The sequence below is a fragment of the Pyricularia oryzae genome, chromosome 5, assembly GCF_000002495.2.
Source record: "Pyricularia oryzae 70-15 chromosome 5, whole genome shotgun sequence".
NCBI classification, from domain to species: Eukaryota; Fungi; Ascomycota; class Sordariomycetes; order Magnaporthales; family Pyriculariaceae; genus Pyricularia; species Pyricularia oryzae.
In genome coordinates, this window is record NC_017852.1 from 1,626,588 (window position 1) to 1,653,822 (window position 27,235).

Consider the following 27,235-nt stretch of genomic DNA (forward strand, 5'->3'; position numbering starts at 1 on the left):
TGTAGGATTACTTTTTTGTTTTGGATACTCTACGTGGTATGCTTTTCTTTACAAAAGGAAAACCTTAATTGAGGGGGGGTGTGTGCGTGAACAAAACATCAGACCGGGGTAACCTAATCTCAAATTTTTGTCAGACTTGTCTGCTTCCCCTCCAAAGAAAGAAAAAAAAGAGCCTGAACTATAGACGGGATCGAGCGGTGTCTCTTCTTTGTCTTTTTTTCCTCCAAAATTATGCTTCCCGCAGACTGCAAAGCCCGAGTCCTGCTCCCTGTCCGGTGCTAGAAAACGTCTAGAAAAGAAGAGCTGAATCGGCCGAGGTTCCCCTTCACTCCTCCTCCCCAAGGTCCCCCCCTCGAAAAACAGAATTCTCCTGCAAGCTAGGAGAGTCATCTGACAAGCGCCCCCGGCCTGGGGGGGCTCGAGCTCGAGCGTTAATCCCAATGCAACCAGACTCTTTTTTGGCTTCTCGTGAATATATATATATATGTGTGTGTGGGTGGGACATAAGGTTACGTCTCTCCGTGTCAGAACTCGATGCGGAATACTGAAAAAGCAATAGTTGTCCAAAATAAAAAGAAGAGAGGAAAACCCTAAAAAAGTTGCCGCTCCGCAAATTGAAGAGTGCCTTTTTTTAGGCCCAAAACATCAAGACAAAAAAGAACAGTGCACAGTCAGATGGCCGTGACGTGTATTCCCGAGATCTTGTCCGTACGATCAAACACAAGTGATCTAAAGATAACAAAGAGACGAGTTGGAACATATGCGGGCTTTGGGGTATGCTTGTGGATCAACACACACGCCCCCTTTGCCCCTTGGTGATTTTCCCCTGGGGTTATCTTCTGCGCACCAGCGTCTGGACTATGGAAACAATCCTATCGATGAGGGGAATAAGACAAAAGAAAAAGAGATCTCTTGGCGATATTAGAGGCCTAAGATTTGCCAGCATGCTTAAGAGATGACAGTTTTCCACGAGACGCGGTACATATTACATTACATTGCCTTTAGTGGAGGCACATACTCCTTAGGTAGTAGAGGAGAAAAAAAAAAAAAGTAACACACTGACATGTTTTTTTTCTTGACCGCTCTCCATTTACACGAGAGAAAATTTAAAGCCTTGGTCGAATTACCTTCCATATCCAGTTTGCCGCGCTTCGTCCCAAAGGTGCACCGGTGTAACGAGAAAGCATTATTTCCCAATTGGGAAAAAAGGCAACACATACATAGTAGACGCGTGCTTAAACTCTACATAAACCCTTGTGCGTGTGTGGTTCCCCCCGACTAACACGCGGATGGGAAGACTCTTCCAAGCGGCACACTCATGCGAAAGTAATGAGCTCAAGTAGGGTTTGTGGAGAGTGAATTTATTTTTGACGTCTCATTCATTGCAACATGTTGGAAGCTTTTATTTTTTTATTTTCTTTATTGTTGCAGACGAGGGTGTGGTTGCAGGGCGAGGGCGAGGTGACAAGAGGAAAATAAAACTCAGGGAAAGGATATACCCGAGCACAAAACACTCTAGCCAAGGCAGGGAGGCGAGCAGACAAGAAGAAGAAAAAAAGGTAGTAATGAGACGGGATAAAGGGTGTACATGTATAAGAGGGCAATATACATATATTTTACTCTCCGTTCAACCCCGACACCTTACCCAGCAAAGATGCCAAAAAGATTAGCGTTTTGTCTCCCCTCCCCTACTCTTCATAAAAAAAAAGCTTCCAAACCAGATTCTGGAAAACGCTTCCCGTGTACAGGGAACCCATCACTCGTCTATGCAGCTAAAGCCTTTCGGGATTTGGAGCTTCGAGAAATGATCTGGGATGAATGAATGAACACTCCAGGGTGAAAAGGTATAAATGACGTGTCTTTTTGTCATGGGACGACAAGGATGTGTATAATTGTCTCTAATTTGTCATTCGTCTTGCGTGTCATGTCAACAAGGAAGAAAAGTAAATAAAAAAGAGACAAGTCAAAAAAAAGTGATCGAGACCTGAGATAGCCGAGTTGGTTACTGAACTTTTCTTTTGGATTTATCGGTTGATGTCTGTGCATATATCTGCAAAGTGTCCATGTATAAAAAAAGCCAAACCAATAAATAACAAGAGGTGTACACGCAGTAAATAAGGTGTTTGTACACAGGATGTTTTACGCAGTAGAAACAAACAACCACTTTAGACGAGATCGGGCCGCGGGGCTGTGTTGGCTGGTAACGAACTGGCCGCTTGTTTTCTGGTGGTTTTGTAGTGCTTGACTTTGTAAAGTCTATTATACAACGGCCGCCGGGTGAGGCTGTTTCTGTTCTGTATCAAACATGAGATCCGAGGAGGAGATAAAGACAGCTAGCAGTAAAATAACGCAAAGTGCAACGCATTCTGCATCCCAACATCGCCATGGTAACATAACAATAGATTTCGGAGGCACCGATGTGCTTAGTCGCCGATTCGGACCATGTCAAGGAGTGAGTGGGTTTGACTAGGTGTCACAGGCTTTAGAGAGTGAGGCTGTGATATTCATAGGAAAGTTGCATTGTAGCTCGTCAAGACGCGAAACCAAAGCCCAGAAAAGCTGTGCGTGCAAAACGTCTCTTTTTTGTCGAATACTCACGCTCTGCTTCACGTAGGCAGGGGGGGTCGGGGCATATCGGAATGTGGATGGATGAAGGGTTCAAGCATCACGAAGGCAAAAATACTATGTAGTACTACCTACTACCAATTCCCACCTACTCTAAATGGATGGGCCAAGGCTGCCTCCCAAAAAAAATCAACAAAACAAGTCAGCTGCGGTTTTTCTGCGCCGGTGACACTCCATTTCGCCATTTAGACTTTCGGGCGGCTACCTTCGTGTCAGAAACCTGCAACAAGCGCAACCCACCCGCCCGCGCTCATCCATACCCTTGCTCCTGGCTCACAACAAGCGCCCGTAGTTCTACCGAAAATACTACCTACCAGAGTGGTGCTGTTGCCTACCGGCTAACTGGAGTTGGACGACAGGGAGGAGCATCAAGACCCCAAAGATCCCCGGTCCACAATAAAAAAATAAAAAAATAAAAAAAAGAGGGTGTGTGTCGTGTGTTTTGCCGCCAACAACATGCAAGGCAACGTTCACCTCCTGGCATGCTATGCCGTGTGGATAAAGCTTAATTGATTCCCACGACTCGGGTTGTCGGTTTCCGGCAGGCAAACCATAAGCTGGGTTATCCCCCCTTGCTCATAGCGGTCGATTGCAAAGTGGATGGAGAAGGACCTCTTTTTTTTTTTTTTTGTTTTTTTCCTCCTCCCGCTTTACCGCCAACCGCTGCGGTAGAGAATAATAAGACATTAAATCACCCACCATGACCCTTGTTTTTTTTTAATCTCTGTGTTTTTCAGCTTCCCGCATCCCGCGTTAAGGCCCCTCTCCCCATCAGCCCCTCCCTCCATTTTGATCCAGTGTAATACGGAGTAACTAGGTAGGTACCTACTTATCGTGATGGAACGTCAGGAATCACAAACCGGGTCCGCGCGGCCGATGAGTCGAAGAGTCGCTTGCAAAACATGTCCCCCAATAGCATGTTAGAACTCTTTGACAAAAGGAAAGTAAAATAAAGGAAGAAAAAAAAAAAAAAACCAAGACAAAAAAAAAACCCAGACAAAAAGCGTCACGATGCATGACTTGATGGGCAATAAAGTTTTCGATGGACCCAAAGAAAGGCCCTGATTTATTCGCCGTGTGATAGATCTCCATTGAAGGCTAAAGAGTAAAAGACCCCTTTTTTTTTCCTCTACGTGGTACCAAAGTTCCTTATTTTACCATGTACACCCCCAAGGCGTCTTTATACTTTGAATTATTCTGGATCGTTTCGTATCAGCAGGTTTGTGGGAATGGGGGAGGGTGGGAGGAAGGAAAGAAATGACATATTACCTGCGAGGTACATACTCGGTATAGTAGGGGACCGGACCTAGGGTAGGGGTGGAAACACATCAAGCTGCCATGCGTCGATGACAGGCGCAAGGTGCAAAAAGAAGGTTGTTGGTTGTAACCAGCTAGATCTATCACATATTACTGGTCAGTATCGTCCTTCTCTGTTATTTTCTTCCTTCTTTTTTCTTTTTGACTCGTTACAAAAGGGATGATTAGAGTTTAAGCGAACGGATGAACGGTGGTTGTCGACCGGTAAGCTTCTCCCACCGGCGCCTTGTTATTGGCAGATAACCGAACGGCCAGGACTGTTTAACAAACCGAACAAGGTGAATGGAGGAAAAGGGGGTGAGAAGTGGAGCAAGCGTATACGAGATCGGTGACGTCGAAATGCCCGTTAGGTGCCCTATTCGTTATTTTTTCCCACACCAAAGTGTGGCAAACCTTTCGTCACACTATTTACCAAGTAAAAAAAAAAAGAATAACGCTCTTGAGGCTAGCACCGGCGAGTAGCCCGAACTTGCCAACGCAATCTCAGCCGCTGCCGCCGGCGCGCCCTTTCCCCCCCTCTCTCCCTGCCAACCGTCTTCACTAGAAGGGAGATGGAGCTTTTACGCGGAGATCTTGAAAACACCAAACTAAATAAGCGAGAGAAAAAAAACAAGGAAAAAAGAACGCGAGCTATAAAACAAGCAAAACGTGGCAAAGCCCAGACTGGTTGATCGTCTATTTGTTTTTTTTTGGTAGCACAGCCACGTTGGCCCAGAGGTTTGGTTACGGCTTTCTCGCTAGGGCCCAGTCCAAATAGGTACCCAACAGCTCGGACTGGGCTAACGCCGGGCTTAGTAGAAACAAACCAAAGTAAGAAACAATAAAAGAGAGTTTTCCACCACAAAGTGTTTTGCCCTCTTCTTTTAATAACCTGCAGCGGCGGTCCCGATGGCTTACCTGCCTACCTCAACTCCGAAAAAGATGGCGTTTACGTGAGGATTTCGGGTCAGGATTCTTTTTCGAAAGCCGTGCCCTTATCCCTTCCTGTCTAGTCTTGAAATAGAAGACTGCATCCAGGCGCGCCCGGTCGGAACTATGATCAACGCCCAACACAACGATTCCCAGCAGCGAATGGAAAATGTGCCCTGAATTATAGTCCGTCGACTCGCGCTCTACCCGTAGGCTTGGTTTTCCTCTTCCGGGACGGCGGTGATCTGTTTGAGAATCGACGGATCTTGCAGATTAATAGCGCCTTTGGTAAATTTTGTTACATTGAGAAAGAAAATAAAAAAAAAGAGAGAGACACAACGGACCGACGTAACCATGCCCTAGACGCTTCTAGGTTGGAATTGCTGCCGATGGCGGTGCCATGGAAAGACTGGTAGGCATCGTGTCGTAGATTGTCTATACGGAGTAGTAGGCCACCAGGCAGCCGGATCAAGCACAGACACTTGCGTCTCGAAGGGTAGCGAGAGTGTTTGCCCCGACATCAGTGCAGAAAACCATGGCGAACACGGAGCGAAGAAGAAACTCGAGGTCCGAGTTGGATAAAAAAAAAACTTATTTTCTTCTTCTTTGGTGCCTTTCCCCTCGATGCGCTCGGCACGACGGGCAAGAAGAGCCGGAGTTTGACCAGGAGGATTCGGAAATAGAGATGACAGGAACATACTTTTCTGCCTATTTTACCTGCCTTGCCTCAGTTGGTGGTCACACACAACCAACCAAAACCCAATTGGAGAAACTTTGACGGTCGAGCGTTTGAGAGGCGTTGACCGCCCTGGCAGACAGTGCCCCCCCTCAAAAGCCATGGGGGAGTGGCTTGACGACAACCCGAGTGGATGGAAGTTTAATAAAATGAAGTTCAGGCGTTGGGCGTGGCATGTTGATGCGATGACACGAAGCGCGCATGCGATCGTCCTGGCAAAGCTGATTTTTGATTGAACCACGGTCAGGAATAGTGTTTGCGGCTGACTTGATACGTGACGCAGTCATTTTTATTTCCTTTTTCGAGGTGTCCCGATTTACCAGCATGACGAATGCTGAACCTGCACGTTTGTTACTTGCGATGAGAAATATTGACAGGCAGGTAGGTAGGTTAGGTAGGTTTGGTTGATTGATTGCCCCGAACCATGACATGAGGCTTATAAAAAGATACGAAGAGATACAAGTAAGTGTACAATTCAACCATTAAGCAAGAAAAATAGGTCCAAAATAAAATTTGTTACAACAACCAATGTCATTCATGAATTCTCCAACATTTGAGTCGCATCACTGACAATTCACCCGGGCCCCATCCTTGAAGGGAAACCCCAACCCTCCCACCCAGGAGCAAATCCCGAGATCACCATATCTACTACGTAGCAAACGCCCCTGTCCCAGCATCTGGTCCCAAGTTGACCCACTATCAAACGCCGAGTGGAGCCGACCTAGGGGGTGTACTCCAGCAACGTTCGATAGTCAGATCCATCCTTTACTTCACCCCTCCTGTTCCCTTTACTTGGCCTTTCCAGCCGCCGTCAAGTTGGGGGCGGTTTAAAACCTGCGCTGTTGCAGCTGTGGAGCTCACGCAAGGGGTGTTTGTCGGTCGCTCATCCGATCTCGACTCTGGTTTACGACGGGTTTGACTGTATTGTAGAGCTGAACACTGGCGAATACCATCTTGCATTTCTCAATCAAGTCTCATTGGCTATATTGTATTGTACAGTCGAAAGTGGCCGGCCACCACTGCGAGAATAAAAAAGCTTAAACGTCGAATCCATGTACCGCTTCTGAGAAAAACCACCCATGTTTGAAGAAAGCAATTGCGAAACGACAGAAATAATAACAAAGACCAATGAAGATGTCCGTCGTGGGTATCATAAAAACAATGCATCCACCCAGTAGTAGTTCAAAAGAAACGAGTAAGAAAAAGAACCAAAAGTCAAAACCAACACGTCGTATATGTTGTATCGAAAATGGGTGGACGGTGAAATAATAAGCTTCGACTAGTGGCGTTGCTGAATGCGTGAATAGGCCAAGTGCGTCGAAAAAGTAAAAGAGGAGCAGTATGGTAGGCGATGCTATGCTATGCTATGCTATGCGGACATGTTGTCCCAATAGCGGCAGCGAGCAGCCCTGGCTGTTTGGTTGTCTCTGAAGCGGTGCTGGAAGTAGTTGAACACGGCAAACTCGTCGCGTGTGAGAACGTAACTGTCGGGCTGGGCTTCGACTTTGGACCATAGTTGAGAAAGTGCCCTTTCTAGTATGCTGGAAATCGTAGAGTTGCTGGCTCCGTCGGGGCTTTCTCTTGCGATCTCCAATGCTTGTGCAACGCTGGTATCCTGTTGCAGTTGCTGATGTTGAGAGTGGGAGCGTTGGTGATCGTGCGATACGTGGTGCATCTTGCTGTGATCCGACGGCGAGACGCCGCACAAGCCGCTGCAGTTACCTGTGATGAAAGGCATTTGGGATGATGGCGGGTATGAGAGTGGGCGGTAAGAGAAGTTGTAGAGTTGCGGAAGTTCCTGAGGGTGGATGGAGAGCATGGCGAAGTGAGATAAACCGAGAAGGAAGAGTCCGGTTGGCCAGTGGTTATATAAAATATGCAACGATGGTAAGGGAGCCGAGCCTGTCTAGTTCGGTAGAGCAAGCTCAAGGGAAAGCACCTTTAAGGAGGAAAGGATGTGTGGCGGCGGCGGGGGTTGCAGAAGTCAAGTAGCCTTGGTCTTGGCTTTATGACAAGGGAGGACGCGAAATTTCCGAGCGCGGCTTGTCTTGCCGGCGTGTGGGAGGAGGAGATGAGCAGCTGCCGTGCGTTGCTTGGTACGAGTGCACTGGCCGAGGCTTGCCCTGGAGGGGCCAACTGGAATTGGCGTGACAAATGTCGCGCCTTTGGTTGAATAACCTTCTCACTCTCCCTGTCTGTACCGTTTCTTTTGCTGAGGGGCAGCCAAGGCGAGACCAGGCAGGATTGGCGTAACAAGTGAGAGAGGGGGTTGCGTTGTGTGGTTTGTGGTTATGGTGGTGGTGGTGGTGGCAGGAATCCAAAATGGCAGACGGCGGAGACGTGGATCTCGGCGGATCTGCAGGTACGACCGTTTAGTTCCCGGAGGATGGCAATCTGCGCGGGATTCCTTCCTCGTGGAATGTTGGTATGGCAGTTTCTGTTGTTTGATGACCTCTACCGAGTGTGGAGGTGTTGACAATTTCCCCAGCCTAGTTGAGAGCCTGTAGTGAACAATGGCCAGCAACGTGGAGATTGTTTGGAGGTGGCTTGGTTGATGAGGCTTGGTGATGGTGCACTTTGGCTTGATGATTTTAAAATGAAAGGGGGGAGGAGAGAAGCGGACATCAAGGTCTTTATAGTTACATCGGACTTCAGTCCGGGATGGCAAAAAATAAAAGAGAGTGTGAAAAAAGGTTACAGCTGGATGACTGAATGACTGAAGGCGTCCGAGTCGACCCGTCACTTACTGCACTGCTGAGATGTGGATTGAGGGCCACCCCCATTAGGTTGGGAAGGCTACGGTGGTGGGAACTATATCAGATCGCTGGGAAGATGCGGCTAGACGATGCCTAATTCAAACCAACCAAGGGTTGCCTACGACTTACGCTCTTGTACCTACCTAAACCAACAAACCGATACTACCTAGGGGGTGTGTGTGGAAACGTCGGGAGGAAAAAAAAAAAAAAAAAAACGATTTCAACGTGCAAGCACCAGGTACCTGCCACGACAAACGTTTACCCCCCTCCCCACCCACAACCCCACACCTTAATCAGAACAGGCCCCCAGGCTTGGAAAGCATCTTTCGCCAAGGGCAAGCCTTCTGTGACGCAAAGGGACGGAGTAACTTCCAAATTTGGCCCAACTGTTGGCAGTGGTTTGGTGTGTGCTGAGAGAGTCAAGAGTCAGAATTGAGGCCTGACCCGCCTGCCTTGACAATGGCCCATTGCGAGTAAGGCGGGGTGGACTGTTAACACAGTTTGCTTGTCGGCGTCACGGCGACTGCTTTTTACAGTACATGGTATAGCTAAATACGCAGTAAAAGCTGCTTAGAATTAGGTAACCTGACAGTGGGAAGGTGGTAGGTACGTAAGTGAATTGCTCAGAGTCCTGTCGAGGCCAAAACAGTGTACCATACTACGTAGTAATAATTCTCGGGAATCTACTCCGATGCTCCATACTAACCCAAAATCTCCTTTTTTATTATTTGGTTTGTGACAATACTACCTTACTGCCGTTGGCAGTCCGGTCTTAATTGATTATCGTCTCGCCATCATGATCAGGCCTCCGGCTTCGGGATTTGCATTCTGAGCTCAACACCAGCTGCCAAGCACTCAAGGCAAGACAAGACAGGACGATGTGAGGTGTGAGAATCGACCGAATCGTGTCCAACGGCCACAACAATTATTATGTTTTCCGCACCCGCATCCATCGGCTGTACTGTAGTGGTTAATCCAATCAGCGGGAACCTCCCGCTTTGCAACTTGACCTTATTCATTCCTATCTACGAGGCAGTTCCGTCCTTTTTTTTTCTCCCTTTCCAGGTACTACACATGCTTTCCTACGCGCGGAGTTAATGAAAAACCCCTGATCACCAGTGTGAGATGATCCTCTGACCTCACCATCTCGTTTCTCAGGGTTTGTTTTTCATCATCTAACACAGGCAACGGCTGGACCGTTTCTCAAAGCCACAGCATACTACTTTAGGGACTTTGGCTTGGTCCCAAACCTCCGGTCATGCGCTTGCTTGCTTTGCCATTGGAATTTTGCACCTCCCCTATTTTTTCTTAGTTGAGCGTATAAGTGAAGAGGCCAAAAGGAAAAGAAAAGGAAGAAAAATCAAAGCCAAAAAAAAAAAAGAAACACTAACTGCCTAGCCCACTAGGGAAAGCCGAAGGCCGCGTATGGAATGCCGGCCAAAGTTTATTTCACGCAGCCTGATCACCATCTCAGCTCGCACACCAACTGTCATTACTACTTAAATACTTAGCAAAAATACCTTATGTCAGAATCAATCGCTACTCGCGCCTCCCTCGCCTGCATACATTTGCCCCCCCACGGGCAAGCCGTGAGCTGCCACAACAAACTTCTCAGGGGGGGCCACCACTTGGCAGACTTGGATAGGGTCCTTCTGTCACGTCAGCTGCTGCGATCCAAACCTTCAATCCAACCTAGCGCACTCAATATTTGGCCCGTTTTGCTTCCTTTTTTGCATCATAAGCTCTCGCCATAGTTTTTTTATGCTTCCTCTGCCAGAGACTATTTACGCAGTCCTTTTGACGACATTGGACGATTGGGGGCTTACGTCACAACTCCTACTTCACTGCCGCAGATACCGTACATACTTTGATACGTCGCAATTAGTAAACTGTCTATAAACTTTCACGTAGTGCTTTGCACCTTGTTTAACCGTTCTCTTTCGCCTGTACGAAAATGGGTTTGCCAGAGTGCATGCGGAGCCGCCGTGTCACACCCTCAAAGAAGGTTTTTGTCATGGTCTCCAGCTCCCGTCTGTAGGTGCAAGTGCATTCCTTGTTCGTTGAAAGGTAGCCTTCGATCACTTGTCGTGGCCAAACAGGTCGAGTTAGGCGCCGCTTATTTTTAATCGCAAGTGCACGGATCTGACTGACAGATAATCAGCACGTACCCCTACCTTAACAGGTCAACCTTTTCCCCGACTCTAGGTAAATCTGTCACAGAAAAAAGCCTACCTAGGTACTTTTGTGAAAATCCTTACATCATCGTCACCGCAGCCCAGAAGTGAACATCCCCAGTGGGCCCCTTGTTGCCCTGGTTTTAATTCTCGGAACATACATTTTCCTTGTGAGACTTTGGTGCAGTAGTCGTTGGCCTGATCCTCGACCCTTAATGCTTGCTTTGCCGTAATATTTCAGCGCCAGGCAGTACAGTACAAGCACACGTACATCACAAATGTTTCTTGTACACTTCTGGGTAGCAGTGGGTTCTCAGGTTATCAGGCAGGCTCCGGTAAATCCTTGCCGGGAAGCGGGGTGGGCGCTTTTCTTCGTCCCTCGCTTAACTCAGCTCAAGGCGGCAATGAGTGGGGGCCCCCCTTCGAGGCCATGCATACAGTTGGTTCCCTGATGCCATTCTTAAACAATGATAACCACGTATGCGACAGAATAAACTTTCGCAAAAGTAAACGATGACCCTCTTTACAAAACTCTGACCAACCGTCCGTAGCAAGAAGTTGTACCACCAGTAAAAAAAAGATAAAGGCGAATAAGGAAAAAAAAGAAGAAAAGAAAAAGTCTGCCACCCACAATATGGGTCCGAAACCATCCTGACTTGTCCCGGATCGGCTCGGTGTTGCCGGTTCAATGTGGCAATTCCATTACTCTATTAGAGTATTATGTTTCCTGGCATTGTTTACAGTGCTGTACCAGTAGTACTATACCATACAGCAAGTTGGCGCCAGCCAAGCTGTGGACAAAAGGTCCTTTTGTGCCCGTGTCCGAGGTCGGTTCCGAAGTATGCTGAACCTAGAGGAATGAAATACCTTGGTATTCGTAATTGTTTACCAGAACTCAATCTCATTGGATCCGGGAGTGTGGTTTTTTTTTTGTTCCTTCTCCTCTTGGTGATACCGCGACAGGTTACGAGTTAATACCAACATGCTCAACCTATCCAACCAACATACCTACCTATTCAGTCCATGCATATGCTCCGCACCAACGCTTCAAGACAACAAAGATGGACATTTCTCCGGTCCCTCTGCTGCGCAACTGGTTCTCGATGTTCGAGCTATCGGGCCGGTTACCAGTCAAACTACCTGCGTGTTTGAACTTAGCGTATGCTTTTTTTCTCTTTCTTTTAACAGGTGCATAGAAGCTTTTGAAACATTGACAAGAGAACTGGACAAGGAACACCTACAACATTCCCGGAGCATTTACAGTTTAAAGTATAGTGCGCTCCTAGTCATCGCACACACACACACACTGTCTACGGAGTAAGTGTAGGTAAGTAGGTACACCGAAGGGGTTTTTTTTTTGTGCAATAGCCGCGAGACGCAGCCTCTACTTTTTCCTTGGACAGCCCTCGGGAATAGTTCGGGAAAGCATCCGAAAAAAGACTTGATTTTTGGTTCCCACCCTCTTATTATTGTGTTACCACAATCGCCAAGTCTTGTTTGCAGTCTCACTGGCTAATTGTTTGCCAGACCCTGAAGTTGCCAAGGGCATGCAGAGTCAAGATATGGGGCTACCAATTTTTTTTTTTTATTCTTTCCTCGTCTTGCGCCTCGAACTTTGTTGGTATTGAACGATAAACTCAACCCATGCCCAGATCACGCACGCACCTCTCCCGCCATCAACGTAGCAACTCCCGCAATATGTGTGCCTCATGCTCTTTTTATCAGTTTCTTTGGTACCCTGGCCTGTCCTTCCCCCAAATATACCCATTGTGCCACAACACTGGCATGATTCTTGGTGCAACCTAGAGGTCCCGGAGTCTTACCGAACCCGCACAACCGTGCAACCATGAACAGGGTCCAACTATAAACATATCTCTACTTATTCGAAATGCGAGTATTTTCAGCCTGAGACGTTTGATTGAGATAGCAAGTTTGCGTTCTTTTTTATATTTTATTTTTGAATACTTACCATTGCGCGGCGCTTGCAATATCCATGTCAAGCATCTGTAGGTCCGCGAGTCATTGACGCTGATTAAAGACTAATCTGGCAATCTTCTAGAAAACTTTGTCCGTCGCCCTCATCCCTGTTGACTTGCTCGTTTGAACTCGGCCATGGCCGCAATAAGTCGTGGTACTGTACATATGTATGCGCCTGCCCGCAGCATTAATATAGTTAGTAATTCATTCCTTGGTAAACATCATATAACTACGTAATGGGAGTCAGTCCACACAGGGAACAACCTCTTTGGCACCGACTATGTAGCACTTGCTACGTCAGCAGCTGAAAGCCCAAAAGACTCTGATAAAGACTTGGCAGCCGGGTCCTCGGCATAAGCATATCCTTGAATTCAGCTCCTGTTCTCCTTTTTAATTCTCTTGGTCTTAATCTTTTTTTTCTTTCTTTCTTTCTTGTTTCGTTAATCCGTTGCTATTCCCGTGAATCCACCACGTGGAACGGGACCTTTTTTTTTTTTTTCCCTTTTAGCCGTGGTGTTTTCAGTCCCCATTTCCTATTCCGGATCCCCTTCTTGGCCCCGTCGAGAGTGGATTATGGATTGACAAAATGCTACCTACTGCTTCAAGCATATTTTGGTTTTGGCCCTCTCGTAGCATTTTCCGCACGTTGCATTGCGTCACGCTTAGCTTTAAGCGAGCTTTACCTGACTACAGACAGTTCGGCAGTTGATTTTGGGCGGGAAAGGGAGAAGACACAGTCCGTAATTGGAAGGCAAGTTCGAGGTATCTAAATTACAAACTTCGCCATGATGAGAAAATATAGGCAAAATGAAGCAGGAACAGAGGTCAAAAATAATCTTATAATGTGAGGAAATAAGGGATATTAAAAGAATAATTTTTCGTCTCATCCCAGGATCGACTCGTATCGTTGTGGCATTTATATCATGTTCCGTACCACAAGATGTTCGTGGTACCTCTGAAAAGCTTGGCATTGGAATAATCCAGGCAAGACCGTGGCATAATGTCAGCAAAAAAAGAACTAGACAATAGCGAGGTAATAAAGCATAACACGTCGTACGTGCATATTAATATCAAAACGAAGTATACACAAAATTAATCAACGCTTGCATATCTATGAAATGTCAAGATAAAAAGGAAAGCCTGTTCCCTTAGCCTTGGTTCCTGTCATTACGCGCACGCTTTGTAGGTAGGTACCTACATGATTAAATGGCCGAGTTTGATATCAACTTTTTTTTACCAATTGCGAATCATCTGGTTGGTCCAACATGTCAAGATTGATCACCTACCCTGGCTTGTACCCAAAACCACAAGGGTACAGGAGGCACAAGACGCACGCCCTGCTCTCTTTTTCCCACTCCCTTTATCACCCACAAAAAAGACACATGGGCTAGCCATGTAACCTTTGTGCATGGGCCGGAGCCGAGGTGGAGCCTCTGACAATCCCTAGCTCGAACCTTATTTTGATGGCCTTCATTCCTGCAGGATCAGGAACTTTTGGAGAAGGAAAAAAAGATGATATGTGGGGTGGACCAGGGAGGAAGAAAATAAATAAGAAAGACAAACAAGTGGATCCCATTCTGGTAGGTTGGCTATACGGCAAGCCCGTCTGTTTATCCACAGAAACGCTTTCTGATTGGCTATATGACACGCCCGTCTGATTGTCCTGCGGGGATCCGATCCCACCCCCTTTTAGCATTGTCCATTAAATATCACTTTACGTTGTATGAGGGTCGCGAGGCTCGGCTCGGATGAAATTCCAGGCCCCAACCAATTAGGTAGAGGGTGTTGGTTATGGCATGCTGACACGACACTTGTCGACTTTTCGGAACGGAGGGGGAACCGCTAACAAAGAGGAAGAAGAAGAAAAAACACGCTACAGAGGAATCGAACCCACCAGTCATCTCGCCAGTGCCAATCTCTCTTACTGTGCTTGTGTCGTCTCATCCTCGACTCGCTCGGAAAAAGATGGGAATAAAAATCTACCAGTAGTTACAATTAATCAGCAAAAAGAAGGCAAGAAAATGAAAGAAGGGTGGATCTAGTCAAGCCGCAAATGTAAATTACTGTGCTCGACTAGTTTACTACTCATGGCAATGACAAAATCACATTACATAGACCATGCATGATTCCCATCGGTAGATCCAGGGCGAGCTGCAATCTGCATCAGGTCGCCTCATGCGCTGCACATGATCGGCTTGACTTGCATGGAAGGTAAGCTGGTAAAGTTCCCAAGAGACGTGCGAAGTATTAATACTATGTACAGCGAGGAGAAAAAAAAAGACTCCATCAGAATCTCAACAGGGCAGACAAAAGGACCGCCGTGGTTTTGCAAACCACTCCTTGCTTTGAGGACAAAAATTAAATAAACAACCCGAAAGAATTAAATGAATTAGAAAAAAAAAACAGAATTGAATGTGGGGGATGGTTTCAACGGCCCGCTGCCGTTTGCCAGATCCAGTGTGATGTAATGTGATCAGACATCCTTCCCATTATAAATTATAAATCCGGAACATGTTTCTCCCTTCTTACATTTTTTTTCTTGACTGGTGGGGAATTACAGATCACAAAACCTCCAAGTAGGTGTACTGTACAGTATCAACATGTTGTTGCTTATCTACCACGTATCGACTTTCCTGACAAACCCAGACCCCATCGGGCCTTCGTTTTCCCATATCCCCTTTGTATTACAGTAGCAGCAGTAAATGACTTGTAATGAAATTGGTTTGCTCATCGTTTTTTTTTTTTTTTTTTTTTTTTTTTTCATCGCCTTGACGCATTAGTCGCGAAACTCGGCCGATAACCCGATCGCAACGGGTTAGGCGGCGGGAGGATGGTTACGACGCAGAATGCGGATGGTGTTTGGACAAAAAGTCAGGGGACCAGGGGGATCGTTGCCAAATCCACCTTGTTCCTTCTGTGGCATATGTCTCCGCTTCGAAATTGTTTTTTTAAACTTTCTTTTCTTCTCTTCTTTCTTTTTCTCCTTCCTCCCCCCTGTGACAAAGCATCTTCAAACCCCTCCAGGCCATACATACTACGTAGTATGGAACTGCTCGGGTTGTTCTTGTACCCCTCCTCCACTCGTCGAGAAAAGCCCCTCCCTTGTAATAATAGTACATATCTCTCTTATTATTTATTTACGAAGTAATTATTTTATCGTCTCCCAGTCGCCCTGGCTCAAGATCCATGCTTGCCCACCCAGGGAACCGGTTCGAGGGCGTTCTGAGGCTGGTGCTATTAGCTTTGTAGTCTACATACCGTAGCTCCCGCGGGAAATCTCACAAAAAAAAAAAAATCCAGAAGAGGGGCTATTTGTCCCTAACGCAGCAGAGATTTATTTCAACCTGGCTTCGAGGCTGAGTCGGAAAGTCTATCACCACCCTTGCCAGCAGTCGTTCCCCTCTCTCAGCCTGTGCGTCGTCGAGCCACCCCCGAGATATTCGCATAAGTTGCGATGTACTAGCGTTAGGTCTGTTCTACGTAGTACTGTAATAGGCAGCAAGCACATCACACTAGCTGGGGGTGGGTGTGTGTGAGTGTGCGAGTGTCTGTGTACTATTTTTTCGGATCGTGTGCCAAAAACAAAAAGAACCTCGCCAAGACTTCAACACGGAACACCCCCCCGATGTTCCCGGCACGTAAACCCGGAGCAACGTGACTTTTCTTTTGTCACTTTCCCTTATTTCGGTTGCCTCTCCGCTAGGTAGTCCACTTTCTCGTGTTATTGCTCATCAAAGTTAAGAGTTGTATGAGTTGCCAAATGCGAGAATGCGAGCCTGCTCGCGACATGGTAGCTGAAACGACATGAGGGTATGGATCTCACGATGGTTCACCATACTTCACCGGCAAAGTATCCAAAGGAGGCAACTATTTCATGAGCTAACGACAATGCGACCGGCGAGATGCTGGCACAACCAGCAGTGGCTAATGTCTTTTTTATTTTAGTTTTGTTTTTTATAGTTTTCAAGGCTTGGCGGATAAAAACACGAGGGGGAGTATCGGGGGTTCGGACTTTGGAGAGTGCGAGAAGGCCACTAGAAGAACAAACAATTATTTTTGAGGCCATACTGAAGATAAAACAAAGTAGTCGGTGTGTTTGATGGGGAGTACCTACATAAAATGTCCGACAATTTGACCGCTTACAGGCAGCGCCGCCGGGGCTAAGAGGATGGTGCGGTTTTTTAGAGTTCCCAGACTGACGGATTCAGAAATCTCGCCCGAACTTTAGTCCCTTTGTGCATCTTGTTCCTATATTTTTCTCGGTGATCGCTGGGCCAGTCAAGCCGGTGCATCGGACGTACATCTTTCTCTGTGCGCAGATTAAACCCGCAGCGCTAGCGCGTGCCTGGGGCTAGAAGCAGCCCTTCGGTCCTAAGAATCTAGACTCATGTCAGGGGCGGGAAGGAGACGTTGCTTTCGGGACAACATTCGCCAAGAATCCGCGTTTCTTTCCGTTTGCTTTGCTTTTATTCTTGTTTACCTTTTTTTTTTTTTTTTTTTTTTTTTTTTTTTTGGCTCCTTGTTTGCAATCCTCATCTATCTGGTTTTCCTCCCATTGACGCCTATAGTGCATCTACTGAAGTTTTTTTTCATTCATGAGTAGGACGTCGCCGACCAAAAGACTTCAGCGCATATTAAAAAAGTAAACTCTCATCCACGTCCTGTTGAGTCTGAATGACAGTAGCGGCAAGGGCGAACTCGTGCAAACCTTGCTGGTGCATGAGGCTCCTGCATCACTCCTTGACGTTGGCTGCGGCAGGGTTCAGCCCGAACAAAAGGAAAGAAAAAAAGGTTATCTTGTTCAGTGACACGCCCATAGTCGCGACGAGTTTTCCTTTTTCTTTGTTTGCTATTACTGTTTCCAACCAGGCCAAAAATGACCAAAAAAAAGCCACGCAACGTTTTGTGGCGGAATGTACGCTGAAGTATTTAGATTCAGGCGAATTTTGCGGAGACGGAATGTGGGAGTCGTCCAGAAGACCGCCTCGTGGATGATGCATCCATCCCTCGATTGCGATTTCGAGCAGGGATTAACAAAGAGCCAATGAGAGCACCAACATGGCACCGTTCTAGTTCAGATGCTCACACCGCATCGGAGACATATGCCAGGTAAATTAGTCTATTTGATCTTGATGAATCTGTCTAAGTGGTGTACAATGTCGTGCATGTTGGTACAAGGCCAATGGCGTACATTATTCACTGTCTGGCCGGTAGTGCCTAAAACAGAGATCCTGACGCCGCCAGTGGCGGAACTCTCCTTGCCGGAACTGTCTTTGCCGTAACGTTCGCTAACTCGGCTTGAACTGTATACGAAACAGGCCCTCGGAAGCTTGGTTCGGCAGCGTGGTAGGCGCTTAGACGGCCTAAGGGACCGTGAGACGCTGCGAGGACATTAAGCTTTAGACACCTTCTTTCCAATGTCCCAGCCCCATGATCTCAATGTTTTTACAACGCGTGGTGTAACCGCAGCTGTCAGGGGCACCCGTATGAAGATGAAGCTTTTGTGGACGGCATATGCCAAAGCTAACTGCGTGGCCAGACCTATAACAAATGAATAATGGTGAGCATGCTGGTCGTATACTGTGCCATTGCCTGAAGCAGTAATTGTTTGGTTAAAGGGAAAAAACAACTTACTGGCTTCCTCCTTATGGTTTTCCTGAGCCTCCTTGACACCCCATTTGTCGTCCGAGGGGATTTCTCTTTTCGGGCCGCCTTCTACACCCTCCTTGGCTTCTTCTCCCCGTGTCATCAAAGACTTCCATTGGTGCCACAGGTCCTTGACGCTAGTCGGCACAAATTGCGACAAGTTGGACACAACCCAACGCTCTATCTCGGCTATGCGCGGGTGATTGGGTTTAGTTAAATGTCAGCCATTGATCACCGTGTTGTAAACTCCCCTCCAATTCCATGACGAGTTATCCGTCTGGGGTTAAAGACACCTCTGATCTTGTCAAAGACAAACGAGCGAGGTGGGTAAAGGTACTAACATATCCTGTCCGTCCCAACAAACCGAACTAGTAGGAAGCAGAAGGGGAAGTCGGCGATCGAGAGAGCAAAATACACGAATATGGTCGCTCTTCCGTATACGCGACTAAGTTGCCGCATGCGCTGGCTCAGCGAAAGAGACTCATCTGGTATCTCCGTCTCCTTTGGAGAAGTGCCTGGCTTCTCCTTGTTTGAGCGCCTCGATTTCGATGAGTGAAATGTGCGGCGGGGGGCAGCGGGTCGCATGTTTCCGGTCGGAAGTCGCGGTCTGGGCAGTGCCCTTGATGCAACCAGGTTGCTTCCAAGCCTCTGGAGGGGCCCAGAAGAGGACTTTGATGTGCTCGCCCAAAGATGGCGCAGGCCCTGGGTGCTCACCCCGTTATCTGTCCTCTTCCATGCGTGCCTCAGTGAACTCCGAATCGTCAGAAGCGCTGGCTGAGCGTCTGACCTTCCAAGCGAAAGAGCCTGGAAGGCTCCCAAGGTCCGGCGGTACATGGGTGTAGGGGGTTGAGGCTATCGAGACTGCACAAGCCGAGTCTGGTGCTTGCGGTACGGGTCGCTATCGTGTTGGTACTTCGCGATTTGGGCGCACGCCGACTCTCGAAGTCGATATAGCCCCTGGGGAAGCTCTAACAGTCTACTGAGCCACCAGCACCGGCCGCCGCGCGTGGGTAGTAATTCGAACCTGGGCCTTGCAACCGCCAAAGTCGAATCGGACGTAATCAGAGGTGGTTGCACGAGTATCCGGACAAGCGAAACAGCAAAATTTGGTAGTCACTGTTAGTAACAGCTGGAACTGTCAAGATTCCATGAGAGCGGGCGATTTCGGCGCCTTTTCCGAATATTGAACCGGAAATTCGAGTGCTTTACTATTCCTTCGGGTGAAGAAGTCAAATCTTTCGAGAATTTTCTCCACCTAATCGGAAGCTCCCTACAATGACGTTAGCCCCACGATGCCGGACCCTTCGGATGCGCATTGACGCGCCTGGCACGTGTCGCGCCTGATGGACCCTAACCCGGCAACGTGGCCCCCAGGGAAGCCACGTGATGCTCCCGTTGACTTGCCCTTAAACCGCCAGCAGCAACTTGTGTAGTGAAGGGAAAGCAGATTATTTTATGTTGCCGCATTAATGAGTAAGGTACCTATAGGACCGTTTTCACTGCCGACTAACAGCGTTGGAGGATATACCAGCAATCGACTCGCTCCATCGGGGTACATTGCTCATCCGCCTCAGCGCTTGATCAGGCACGAAAGTACCTAGGAGCCTGGACCTGATGGCACAACGGTTCAGTTAATATCACACGACTGCATCCCATGGCGGGCGAAACTTGTAGTGTGAGTACGAGGGACAATCAGCGGGTATGTGATTTATGTACTCTGCAGTACATGAAGGGCGCATCAAAAACAATATGGATTTAAACGTTGAGATGTATGGCATCTGTTGTCCCTTCGAACACCAAGACATGGAGATAGGCTGCCAAGCGAATGGTAGTCTGACCACCAATCATCTTCGATAAACAGGCATCCTCTAAGCGCCCGCAACTCCCCGGGCGCTTCGCCGACATGGCAGCCTTCTTCAATGTCCACTCCTGGCATGCATGAGCCCATGGTGAACCCCGCTGATTGGTGCTTGCCTTTGAGGTCCCTTTGATTCGGCCTACCCATTCACTCCCGCATCCGTAGGAAAGGTGCGGGAGTGAATGGCCGGCTGGGCTGGGCACTCTCAATTGGGTAGTTGAAGGATTTGACTCCGCATTCTCCGCACTTCGTGTGCGCCCCCAACTGAGAAATCTCACTGCCTGCCTGCGCAAGTTCGCCTCTTGGTTTTTTTTTCTAGCCTTCCATAAGCTCTCTTTATTTGCAGCCTTTTGTCTCTTGGTCGTTTCTCCAGTGTCTTTCTTTGGCTGCATTCGATTTATCTACCAATTGACATTGGTGCGTGAGTTATTAGTAGCAGGATTTGCTTGATATTGCTGCTAGGTAAGCACCCAGGCGCTTTGCGGGGCAATCATGAGACTATGCTCTGCTCAAAACCGCGACTATGCCACCCCCTTAAGTCAATGGCAGAGCCGTGAGACAGTAATTGACTGAGGAACTGAAAAGCATCGCAGATTCTTGATCAAACTATTGCTTGTTATATGCGTCATGTCTGCGCAGTATTATCCTCGTAAGTAACTGTACACGAGGACGGTATCATGTATACCTGACGAGGTGCTTGGTTCTGTAAGCTAACCAATATGCTCGTCGTTTGCTCATGACTGTAGCGCCCCCTGGAGCTTCGGGATGTAAGTCTTCAAAAACTTCCCACGCACACGAAAGAGTTTCGGCCTCATGATATCTAGTACCATTGCTGACAGAATTGTCTATTTCAGCTCCAGCTCCCTCTCAGGCTACAGCACCGCATAACTATCCTCCACCCCCTTCATCTCCGCCAGCCGCTCAAACCAAATTTTCGTACCCGTCACCACCAGCCCAACAAGCTCAGAAGAGCTACCCTGCGCCGCCTATGCAGTCGCAGCAGGAGTTTGCACCACCGTCAAGGTCGCAGACGCAAAACTACCCTCCCCCTCCGGGTGCCCCTCAGAACTTCTCGCCGCCGCCCTCATCTCAAAAACAATACTTCCCCCCTCCTGGAGCTTCTCAGCAACAACAGTATCCTTCGCCTCCGCAACACCAATACCAGACCCCCCAACACCAGCAGTATGGCGCCTCACCTACGCCACCGCCTCCACAGGCCTCGCCCCCTATATCTTATCCCTCGCCTCAGCACCAGATGCAGCCTCAGACTGGATCCCAGACGACACTAGCCATGCATGGCCGAACACCATCGATGGCTTCGCACAACTCGGGTCTTGGTCTCGCTGGCATCAGCAGCTCAACACCCCCGCAACACCAGCAACAACAATTTGCCGCTCCTCCGTCCTACGCAGGGTCCGCTCCAGGCGCGAGTCCTACGGAGGGGTATCCGGTCGAAAAGACCAGCATCCCGGTAGCCGAGGGATCACCGATCGACACAAGCGACCCTGCGAACCTTGAAAGTGGTGCTCCGCCCGCAACTCACTTTGTCGGAGCCACAGCGACTGTTGACGATGTCGGCACTTTCAATGGTGGCAGTTACCGGATCAGTCACCGCGACAGTAACACAATCCTCACCATACAGCTCGCCATGGGATGTCCCCTTGGCGCCAAGCCAGGCGCCATGATTGCTATGTCACACACCATTACCCTCCGCGGAAGGATCAAGTTCAGCATGAAGAAGCTAGTGGCTGGTGGTGAGATGGCCGACTCGACCTTCACGGGGCCAGGAGAGCTCTTGCTAGCGCCCGCTATGCTAGGAGACATCACCAGTCTGAGACTGACTGGCAGCGAGTCCTGGTCTGTTGGCCATGACGGCTACCTTGCTTCAACTCAGGGAGTAGTCAAGGAATACAAGCGACAGGGCCTTGGTAAAGCCATGTTCAGTGGCGAAGGTCTATGGATATACAAGATCAGTGGAAAGGGTTTGCTTTGGTTGACAAGCTTTGGAGCCATCATCCGTAAGGACGTAAGTGCTTTTGCCTGGAATTCTATATCTGTCGCATTGCTTTGTATCCTGACGTATACTGACTGAGCTCTCCTTTCTGATTTAGTTGGCGGATGGCGAGAGATACGTAGTGGACAACGGGCATTTAGTTGCGTGGAACACCAAATATATCCTGGAGCGTGTGGCCTCAGGAGGTATAGTGTCTGGTGTTGCCTCTGGGGAAGGATTGGTTTGTAGATTTACCGGACCTGGCACGGTATTCCTGCAGACGAGGAACGCGGTAAGGCATATTAACTTCTTTTATCCCGTGCCTGAGATTGAGAACAGAAGGCTAACGCAACATCGATCGTGTAGAAAGCATTCAGCGCTTATATGGGCGGACAGACGAACACTTCTTTCTGATATAAGTCGTCGATGTTGTTCTCATTTACCGTGTCGAGTGTTGTTGACAATGCATGTTATGATGGCCGTTTCTTTTTATTTTTTTATTTTTATTTTTATTTTTATTTTTTTAGCTATTATAAAGGGCTAGCTTCTTCATACCGCCTGTATGAGGTTGTTACAAAGGCGAATCAGCAATTTCAAATATTGAGCGTTCATTTTGGCAACATGTGTATCTTCGTTGGGCCCTGTACATGATGATCGCTGTCGAATTGCCTGTCTCTATACAAAAGCTGTAAAGGTTCCTTGTCTATAAAGGGCTTACTCGATAACGATGAATGCGTTTGGTTGATCCAAACCGTAGTGGGGTGCTTTCAGGGGTTCTAGCGATGGCACTGAGGATTGAACATATTTTTACGAATATACGTGTAGCTGTTCCCGCGATCTGCACAAAACTGCCATTCATATACATCAATTACCTACCTAGGTAGGTACCTATGTGCGGAAGATTTACTGCATCCAGGATTCTGTCAAAGGCTTCGTAAGGTGCCATACCTGTAGGTAGATACCTAGGTAGGCAGCAGTCGAGGGTTTCCTGGCTGGCAATCCCAACTCGAATCCGTGGAAAGAGCGGCTGCCAGTCAGCAGGTAGCTGGATCCACAAATTATGGCTGGATCTACTCTCCCAAATAGGCAGGCACGTTCATAACGACTGTACAGGGCCTCAGCTTAAACCACGCCTTCTTGATGACAGCGTGATCTGGTACAATCGTGAAGTTGCAGGTGTGCAAAATCGGTCTTGCCTGATGAATGATTCCTCCGTAGCTTGGAAAACAGCTCGCAGGCTACCAAGGTAAGATGATTTAATACATTTCGCGAGTGAATAGGCACCTAGTTGTCCAAACCAACTACAGGATCTGCCAACATATCCACCAGCGTCGAGCCTCTTTTTCTGTTTTTGGCTATCAACCGCAGATATTATGGGTATCTCTTGACGCAAAGTCGAAATAGCTGCCCACCAGCAAAGAGCGCCAGAATCTTAAGCTTACCAGAGAACAGTTAACTTAGCCGGGCTCCAAGAACTTTAACAGCGTCATTAGCAGCTGGCAAAGCTAAACCATCTTCGTGTCTTCCACCAGCAGCCTATCGGGTTGTAACGTATCCTCCCCCCCTCGATAAACATCTTCCGATATTCCCTTCTTTCTCCTCGTTCGATTTAATGAAGACAGGCCAGCCGTACTCTCAGTTCAGCGACGCAGAGAAGAAGATTGCGACTCCACCTCGACCAAGCCAGCTTGCCTGTAGTGACATCTACATGTACCCGTCTGGGAACCCTTTTGGATTCAACCTCAGGCCTTTGTGACAAACAAATTCCTGCCCGAAGCCCTCTACCCCTCTTTCGCACTTTTTGGTCCTCAAAAAGTCGACTCTAATTTGCGGATCTTGTGGTTGTGTCTCGCAACCAAGACGCCCCCCTACACCAGCCATTTGTGACTTTGAGCTCATCACCATCAGCAGAAACGCCGACAGCTTTATCATCTTTTGCGACTGTTCTTTTTCTTCTTTCGTTCTATTTCAAGCTGATCTCAGCGTTTTGCCTTACTTGCACGAGAGTTGTCTGAGGAGCAAGCACTGCCTTTCCCTTTGCCATCCAAGGGTGAGGTAGTCACATACGATATCAACATCGCAACCTTCATTCAATCGGTATGTTCCTACTCACCATCATAGTTTTGATGGATCTACACGACATATCATAGCGACATCTCGACCATGAGTGTAAAACTGACCCAGCCTCTGAAGACGCCATGGACAGTTTTCCTTACGAGGACAACTTGTCCGACGGCTCCTCGTTTGAGGTGTTCGGTGACGAGAACAAGAGCTTTGCCCATGTGACAGGTATTGATGTCTTGCGGCTTCACGAGTCTCTTAAGAAACGCAACAACCAGAAGCCTCCCTCTTGCACCATCAACTTGATAAACTTCGGTCATCCTCAGTCGGCTAGTTTCGTTTCTGATCTGAAAGGAGATTCTTGCGAGCTCATACCCATCAAGACAAAGAGCTCGTCTGGGCGCCAGTCGGTACCTGGCGAGCAGGACGTGAGCATGTTTGCTACCACATCCCAGGAGGGAGACCACCGTTCTCTGTCGGCAATGACCTCCTCAGTTGATCCCATTGATATCAAGTACTGTGACGACAACCTCTACAGCAGCCCACTCTCTGAAACAACCGCGAACCCTGGTGCAGAGAAAGCACAGAATCGCGCTATGGCGACGCCGGGCCCCAAGCCAGACTGCTTGGATGGGAGCTCCATTGCAAAGCGCAAAGATCCTGTCAAGGCCCAGAAGTTCCGGAAGCTTGTTGAGCGCCTTGTCGTCAATGATGCCATAAAGAGTGAGGATGATTCCGGTGCGAATGGTACCGACGCTCATTTTCAGCAAGTGGGCTTGGATGTCACAGAGACGCTGAACAGTGGCGACCATGCGAGCCCCTATCTGGATGTCGCAAACCACCCCCGTGGCACCAACGGAGTGTCTCAGCGTAAGGATTCGTCGGCCAGCGAGCGCTCGAACATGGATTTTACCCCCAACCCCAGCCATGGCGGCTCCGAGATCACGGCCGGCTCCAGTGTTAGCAACTACAATCTCAAGAATGGTGACTTCTCGACGGATTCAGTCAACGATAGGGGAAACTGGCACTTATCGAGCCACAGCAACGCCCAGGTGAATATGGACAAGCACACGTTGAATAACTTCAATCCCAACGCCAACAACTTCCATCCCGCCCCGAATAGTTTCAATCCAAATGCTGCTTCGTTCGCCCCTACCAGCGCCATCCCAATGTCAGATGCAGCTGCACAAGCTGTGGAGCAGCAAAAGAAGCACCAGCTACAACTGGAGTTGCAGTATCAGCAGCAACAGGCCCAAGTGCTGTCCCAGCTTGCGCACCTTACTCCCCATCAGCAGCACGCAGCTACAATCAACATTGGCGTCAATGACTGGCTCAATCCTCACCGTCATCAACAGCGCCGGCAGCCTCTCAGCAACATCTTCCCCGATACTGTGCCGCCTCATACGGCGGTTCCCATGCCAGAGGTTGGCCAAGATCTGCTGAATTCACTTGCTGCGCAGCACATTGCCTTCCTGACCCAGCAGAACGCCATAATGGCAGCAACTCTTAGCCATCAGAACGCCGCCGCGTCTTTTGGAGCTCAAAGCACTCTTGCTGGAATCCCCCCTTTTGGTCTCACGGACCCTCCAGTTGCTCCATTCAGTCACCAGCTACCCGGACCTCACGTGCCCTCCTTTACAGGCGCTGGTAGCATGAACAATGGAATGTACACAGCCCCTCGCTTTCCGTCCCCGTTCCCCGGCGCGACATTTGCTGCCCATCACGGCCAAGCCAGCCAGCAGCAGCTCCAGACTCCCCGTCACTATTATGGAGCTCATCCTAGTGGCTACGCCGGCGCCCCTAACCCGCCGTTGCCGACTGTGGGAATGCAGCAAAATATGCACAATGCACAACATCCAGGATACGTCCCGGTTCAGCAGCGTTCTCTCGTCTCCCTCGCTGGTGCACCGCCCCCATCGCAGGCGCACGCCCTGAGCTTGCCCTTGGCCAACCAGCATCTGCTTAAATTTGACGCCGACGGTTCTCTCATCGACGTCCCCAAACCACGCGACCACAGCGACCCCCAGCTACAAATGGCGTATGAGGCAGCGATCGAGTGGAAGAAAGCCAACTTGCCTGGCTACGCGCAGTCGTGCCGGGAACGCCAGAACAACCGTATCGCAAACAAGCTACAGGGTGGACGTCAGAACCAGGGCACCCACAGGAACATGTACGCCTAGAAGGCCGACCACCAGCACACCCCCAAGAAAAACAGCGCAGAAAATAAGAAAAGAATAAACACAGCGGGGTGCGTCCAGGGTGACAGCGCAGCGGTATTGGCGGCGTCGTTACCCTCATTGACAAACAACAAAACAACAGCGAGCGCACGGCAGCAGTGTGCAGACCAAGTTCATGATACGGATAAGAAAAATACGAAGAGGAGTGATAACAGTTGGAGGAGCTCCGAGGAAACGAGGGTGGGCTCGGAAGACACGGCCGCAAGCGTTGCCGATACTGTCATCCGAAACAAGATGACAAGTAAGGACGTCGGTCTTGTATCGAGCCCTACGTCATCTGTGAAAGCAACCTGAGATTTCTGGGCAACGATCACAGAAGTACATGCGGTGCACCTCTCATTTGGTGTATGTTTGTTTGACTTTTGATAAAAGAGGATGGATGAGTAGCAAGTCTTGTTTCTCTGTGTTTTTTTGTATGACTACAAAGTTGGTTTTGGCAATCGACTGGAAAATCTTGTTTGCATGAGGAGGGAATGGCGGTGTGGATGATGTAGGAGCAGTGGAAGCTGGATGCCAACAGATCCTTTGACTTTTGTTGTTTGTGTTATTATTATTTTTTCTTGCCGTTGTTGTTGTCTATTCCTTGATCAAGCATCTGGCCTCTCACTGATTTATTTTTTCAGCAAGAGACTGGGTCGAGTGTGGAATGACTTTCAAAGGCAACTATTTCGTTTTCGTTCTGATGACGAGGCCGTTGGAAGAACGGATGATGGAGGATTTTTACCATATGCTCTAAGTTGTCTTTGGTTTTCGGCGGTTTATTCTTCATGTTCTTATTGTCTCTTGGGGCAGCTAGGACTACAGAGTAGGGTAGCACGAGAAAAGAAATAGCAGAGCCACATTTGTAATTAAGCAAGCAGTCCACGTCGTTGCAGCCGAGATAGAAGCAGTTTGGAAGACAGTCACCAGCTTGGAAGTGGCAGTGACCGACGCTGACTGGCCATGC

The 27,235-nt window shown here is 48.5% G+C and overlaps 6 protein-coding genes across 6 annotated transcripts; 3 read left to right on the forward strand and 3 right to left on the reverse strand.

Annotated features, from left to right (window-relative positions):
- Positions 1 to 6,546: 6,546 nt before the first annotated feature.
- On the reverse strand, positions 6,547 to 8,399 carry MGG_00785 (uncharacterized protein). Its single transcript, XM_003718157.1, has one exon. It carries the CDS (start codon positions 7,404 to 7,406, stop codon positions 6,957 to 6,959), a length of 450 nt encoding a protein of 149 aa, XP_003718205.1. The 5' UTR covers positions 7,407 to 8,399; the 3' UTR covers positions 6,547 to 6,956.
- MGG_14661 (uncharacterized protein) lies at positions 7,910 to 10,552 on the forward strand (the record flags this gene model as incomplete). The annotated part of the gene is made up of 7 exons (XM_003718158.1): positions 7,910 to 7,949; positions 8,646 to 8,746; positions 8,936 to 8,953; positions 9,750 to 9,785; positions 9,855 to 9,932; positions 10,255 to 10,377; positions 10,526 to 10,552. The coding sequence occupies 7 exons, from the start codon at positions 7,910 to 7,912 to the stop codon at positions 10,550 to 10,552; spliced, it is 423 nt and encodes a 140-aa protein (XP_003718206.1).
- A 1,529-nt stretch (positions 10,553 to 12,081) lies between these two features.
- MGG_14662 (uncharacterized protein) lies at positions 12,082 to 12,512 on the reverse strand (the record flags this gene model as incomplete). The annotated part of the gene is made up of 3 exons (XM_003718159.1): positions 12,082 to 12,260; positions 12,341 to 12,378; positions 12,487 to 12,512. The coding sequence occupies 3 exons, from the start codon at positions 12,510 to 12,512 to the stop codon at positions 12,103 to 12,105; spliced, it is 222 nt and encodes a 73-aa protein (XP_003718207.1). The 3' UTR covers positions 12,082 to 12,102.
- A 5,074-nt stretch (positions 12,513 to 17,586) lies between these two features.
- Positions 17,587 to 19,405, reverse strand: MGG_00783 (uncharacterized protein). Its single transcript, XM_003718160.1, has 3 exons — positions 18,482 to 19,405; positions 18,129 to 18,329; positions 17,587 to 18,035 (listed from the first exon to the last, which is right to left on the reverse strand). Exons 1-3 carry the CDS (start codon positions 18,972 to 18,974, stop codon positions 17,887 to 17,889), a joined length of 843 nt encoding a protein of 280 aa, XP_003718208.1. The 5' UTR covers positions 18,975 to 19,405; the 3' UTR covers positions 17,587 to 17,886.
- Positions 19,406 to 20,272: 867 nt separating this feature from the next.
- Positions 20,273 to 22,827, forward strand: MGG_11494 (uncharacterized protein). The gene is made up of 6 exons (XM_003718161.1): positions 20,273 to 20,460; positions 20,584 to 20,647; positions 20,745 to 20,765; positions 20,853 to 22,024; positions 22,110 to 22,283; positions 22,358 to 22,827. The coding sequence occupies exons 2-6, from the start codon at positions 20,626 to 20,628 to the stop codon at positions 22,403 to 22,405; spliced, it is 1,437 nt and encodes a 478-aa protein (XP_003718209.1). The 5' UTR covers positions 20,273 to 20,460; positions 20,584 to 20,625; the 3' UTR covers positions 22,406 to 22,827.
- A 1,362-nt stretch (positions 22,828 to 24,189) lies between these two features.
- On the forward strand, positions 24,190 to 26,336 carry MGG_11495 (uncharacterized protein; the record flags this gene model as incomplete). Its single annotated transcript, XM_003718162.1, has 1 exon — positions 24,190 to 26,336. One exon carries the CDS (start codon positions 24,190 to 24,192, stop codon positions 26,230 to 26,232), a length of 2,043 nt encoding a protein of 680 aa, XP_003718210.1. The 3' UTR covers positions 26,233 to 26,336.
- Positions 26,337 to 27,235: the final 899 nt, after the last annotated feature.

Excerpts from the sequence above, each read along its gene's own strand:
- MGG_00785 (XM_003718157.1), bottom strand. The coding sequence starts at position 7,406 with ATGCTCTCCATCCACCCTCAGGAACTTCCGCAACTCTACAACTTCTCT.
- MGG_00783 (XM_003718160.1), bottom strand. The coding sequence starts at position 18,974 with ATGTACCGCCGGACCTTGGGAGCCTTCCAGGCTCTTTCGCTTGGAAGG. Across the intron at positions 18,330-18,481 it reads TGTTGGGACGGACAGGATAT|CCGAGATAGAGCGTTGGGTT; the intron begins GTTAGTACCTTT and ends ACCCGCGCATAG. Across the intron at positions 18,036-18,128 it reads AAACCATAAGGAGGAAGCCA|GTCTGGCCACGCAGTTAGCT; the intron begins GTAAGTTGTTTT and ends CATTTGTTATAG.
- MGG_11494 (XM_003718161.1), top strand. The coding sequence starts at position 20,626 with ATGTCTGCGCAGTATTATCCTC. Across the intron at positions 20,648-20,744 it reads GTCTGCGCAGTATTATCCTC|CGCCCCCTGGAGCTTCGGGA; the intron begins GTAAGTAACTGT and ends TCATGACTGTAG. Across the intron at positions 22,284-22,357 it reads TCCTGCAGACGAGGAACGCG|AAAGCATTCAGCGCTTATAT; the intron begins GTAAGGCATATT and ends TCGATCGTGTAG.